The following is a 3,886-nucleotide window of genomic DNA, read 5'->3' as shown; positions in this document are numbered from 1 at the left end:
TGATTACCCCGCTCTTCCTCCCATCATCAGGTAAAACACATTGGGATAAAATAAAGTGTCATGGCGCCCTTTTTCCCGCTGTGGGTGCAAGTGTTTTACGTGCTTTTGTGTACCACAAAGTTCTTCCGCTCGGGTTAATGCACGCATCCATTGTCACGGCTGTCGCTGCCGCACCGCTGCGTTTGGTGGCAATGGGTGTCACATGGCGTGGTCTGACGTACAAGGCAATATTGGACGAAGCAATGGTATCAGTAGCTGTCAGTTGGGCTCCAGCGGTGGCGTATGCAGGCTTTCTCGTCACACAGCGCCGTTTGGAACTTCTCAAGAGATCGAGGTGTTCACGTATTGTGCAGCTTCTCATCATGGCCATTATTAGAGTTGTTTTGGGATTTGTTGTTTTTTCCCTGTTGTTTCGCCGCTGCGATGAGATTGGGTCCACGTCTCTCCTTGGGATATTTAGGAAAGATGCCTTTAAGGCGTACGAGTTGAAGCAGGTGATTTCGGTGTTTTTGCGTTACGTGGTGCATTTGCTGCTGGGCGTGGTGCGGAAGACAAGCGCGTACACGAAGTCAATTCAACATGGACGACAACTTTTGGACCGCAAGTAGAATGAGCGAAATAAAAAAAAAGTAGGAGGATGGATGGTTGCTGGGGATGGCCATCTTTTTTTTTTTTTTGGTTTGGTTTGGTTTGTTTTTGTTACTTTTCCTCGGTTGTCCTTTTCCATTGGCTTCATCCCTTTGTGTGTGTGTGAGAGAGGGAGAGAGCGTTGTCTCCAGCACGCACCCCCGTGCGCGGTCGAATGGGGGGAAAAAGTATGTCAAAAGGAGGCCAACAAAAACAAACGGCGCGGAACGTGATGTACACGAAGTTTTTGAGGAATTTCCGAGACGCCCTGCAGCGTTGCTTTTCCCCTTTTCTTCCTTTCTCTCTCCCTCTCTCTCTCCCTCTCATAACGCTTGCTGCGGAAAGAAGTCGGTGGTAACAAAAACTCACACGCATACAAATACATACGCCAATAGGCAATATAATACACATATAAATATTTGTGTACCGGAGGGAAGGACCCACAAGGGCCATAAGTGTCAGGCAGATTACGAAAAGAAACCGATTTAAAAAAAAGAATTACCATTGCATTCAACAAAGGACATCAAAAGAATAAAAAATGTCCTGCTGCTCCAAGATTCCTCAAACCGCAGACAAGGAACTTGATGAAAACGGTGTGTACCTGGAGAACATTACCAAAACCTTTAAGCTTTTTGAGAAGAGTATTGCCGAAACCCTCAACACATACCAAATGTTGATGAATTCATTCGAGAAGGTGGCACAATGCTTTGTGGAAATCGCGGGGGGAAGCAGCAAGAACATGGTGGGCTTGGCTGATGGGTTTAAAGAGGGAATGCGGAAGCTGAGGGATGGGCCGACTCTATCAGGATTGCAGATGGATATCACACGTTATGTGAAGGAAGGCCTCCCACCTCTTATGGCCGAACGGAATAAAGTCTACAAGCTGTACAAGCGCGCGAAGGAGTTGAAGAAAGCGGAGGATACGTATCGCTACAAGATTGGCGAAATGGAGAAGGATTTCGCAAGGAAGAACCGTCCGCTTGGCGAAAGCAAGTCCTACGTCAAGTTGGGTAAAAATCGCGAACGCGCAACCATTAAATACCAGGGAAAGAAGCAGGAATTTGTGACTGCCATGGAAATGTTCAAAGATCTCGTTGAACGGTTTCTGGGGACCTCGCTGCCTGGATATGCGGCGTGCACAAGCTCCTTCTCGAGGCATTTGGGGCAAGTGATGGAGGCATACGTCTCGGGTGAGCATTCGATTAGCTCAGCCAATGGAAGCCCCTTGAACCAGTCGAAACACAGACCGTCACAGAGGAATTCCGATTCAACTGTGGAACAATTGGCCCACGAAAATCAAGGAAAAAACCCACTCTCACTTGAAGAGCAGTATTACCAAGTTGAATAGGTAAAATAGCAGGTGGGGATCAATTTAAAGAAAGCAGGAAAAAAAAAAAAAAAGCTGAGAAACCACCCGTTGTAAGCAGTTATCTATCAATTTTTATATGGCAGACACACCTTTCTGGTTGCTATTTTTGCTGTCTGTACTTTTTTCATGTGTACACAAAAACGTGGGCATATCCGGCATTGTTTTCTTTTTGTTTGTTTGTTTGTTTTTATTTGCTGATTTTTAAATTCTTGCTAATAATCGTGATCGGCCCCTGTGTGTGTGTTTTTTTTTTTCGGCATCTGCGCCTTTATGCACACCTTCTTGAGACATTTCCTCGGCTCGGGGCCGGCAGATTGTGTAAAAAGAGCCATCAGACGCCCCCCACTTAACGGGTCTTGTTCCATCCACATTGGCGTCGTATTTTGGTTCCGGGGTCCAGCGGCACACATGAATGCTTTCTCCGTCTCCGAATGCGGGTGAACCCGAAAAGCCACCGACCACACGAGACGCGAAGAAGCCTTTAGAACGAATGTGTGTCTGGAGATGGGGCCCCGCAGAAGACGGCGCCTCTTGTTGAACCCAATTGTAGTATGTGTTTGTTTGTTTTTGTTTTGTTTTACCGACCATCTGATTTTTATTTTCGAACACACCGCGTTGGGAGGCAGCGAGTATAATTTCTTTTCTGCCGTCTCGCTCGCCCCCTTCACTACTCCCCACGCGGCGGGGAGCCCGGTGACTGTGGAGAGGATTTTTTAAAAAACTGCCACTCGGTAAGTTCACAAGGCGCCCATTTATTATTAAGCGTTGGAGGAATTTCATGTAAATTGAGGACAGCGAAGGTACGGAATCAAACTGCGATATTTTGTTTCCTGTAATTTTTTCTTGCGTGGGAGCGGGGGGAGGAGGAAGCCTCATCCAGACGCATGCTCTGTTTCTTTCCTTGCCGTTTTTTTTTATGCGTGCATATGTTTTTTTGTTGTTGTTGTTTTGTCCTTGCGGGTTCTCGCTTCCACACGAAGGTGACGAGCATTTTTGCACACGAAAGGGGAAGGCACCGGGGCCATGATGGGTAAACCAGCGCTGGAGAAAGTTTGGGCCGTGATGGAAAAGAAAGCTCACCGTGGGAAGATGGATGGATTACTTGGCAACTGTTAATAACAAAAATTGGGGCCCGTTCTCCCCCGCTGGCGACGCACCTCCACTCTCCCAACAAAACGGTGTGACTTCGTAGGAGGTTGTGAAGAGAATGATCGCGGGAGAGCTGGCAAGCCCTAATGAATGCATATATGTATATATCCCTGCCAAAACGAATACACACTTTTTTATGAGACCTTTTCCGTCTTATGAATTTTGGGCAGGCCACGACTTTAAGGACATCAGGGGACAATTGACGTGTAGAGGACTTTACTTATTTTATTTCATATTTACAGACACAGCGAGGTTGGTTTAAGGAAATGGCATTGGCTCTTTTTACTCGGCCTCCGAGTGGAGCGATATTGGTGTCCCTATTTCAGAATTGGTACGCCAGCATGGCGCTATCCAGGTGCAGCTCACCGTTGTGGATGAAAACAGCCCGTCGGATGCAACGTTAACAGTGGCCACCCCGATGACAGGCTTGCGCTTGATTTTGGGAAGCATCGCCAATCACTGGGAGGATTTGAGCCTTACAGGACATATTGCGAATCGCCGAGCGCCTCAAGTATTAAATTTTGAGACTCAATAGCACCTAGCCATTGTGTGGGGGCGGCCCGGGACTTGAGGGTCCAGCAGGGGCTCGTCATTACTGAAAGGGATCGCTTGAGCACGGACCACGCCCACACCATCGCGGACGTGCGGAATGGAAGCGCTCAGCTTAAGTCGCAGGTGGAAGAGGCGCATAATAGCAGCCTATCGGTATTCGAAGCTAACATTGCGGTCGCCGACGGCTTT

General features: G+C 47.8%; 2 protein-coding genes across 2 annotated transcripts, besides 4 other annotated features; both read left to right on the top strand.

Moving 5' to 3' along the window:
* On the top strand, nucleotides 1–608 carry Tc00.1047053506125.30 (phosphoglycerate kinase, putative; the record flags this gene model as incomplete). The annotated part of the gene is made up of 1 exon (XM_798071.1): nucleotides 1–608. A coding segment is annotated over one exon (608 nt), but the record flags the coding sequence as incomplete, so codon positions are not given.
* Nucleotides 1–3,886: a sequence feature (heterozygous, non-Esmeraldo-like haplotype).
* Nucleotides 919–952: a microsatellite.
* On the top strand, nucleotides 1,166–1,975 carry Tc00.1047053506125.20 (hypothetical protein, conserved; the record flags this gene model as incomplete). The annotated part of the gene is made up of 1 exon (XM_798070.1): nucleotides 1,166–1,975. The coding sequence occupies one exon, from the start codon at nucleotides 1,166–1,168 to the stop codon at nucleotides 1,973–1,975; it is 810 nt and encodes a 269-aa protein (XP_803163.1).
* Nucleotides 3,187–3,326: a mobile genetic element.
* Nucleotides 3,187–3,886: a mobile genetic element.

Source organism: Trypanosoma cruzi, genomic scaffold (assembly GCF_000209065.1).
Source record: "Trypanosoma cruzi strain CL Brener 1047053516251 genomic scaffold, whole genome shotgun sequence".
In the NCBI taxonomy this organism is placed as follows: Eukaryota; Euglenozoa; class Kinetoplastea; order Trypanosomatida; family Trypanosomatidae; genus Trypanosoma; species Trypanosoma cruzi.
This window is presented reverse-complemented; position numbering and strand designations above follow the sequence as displayed.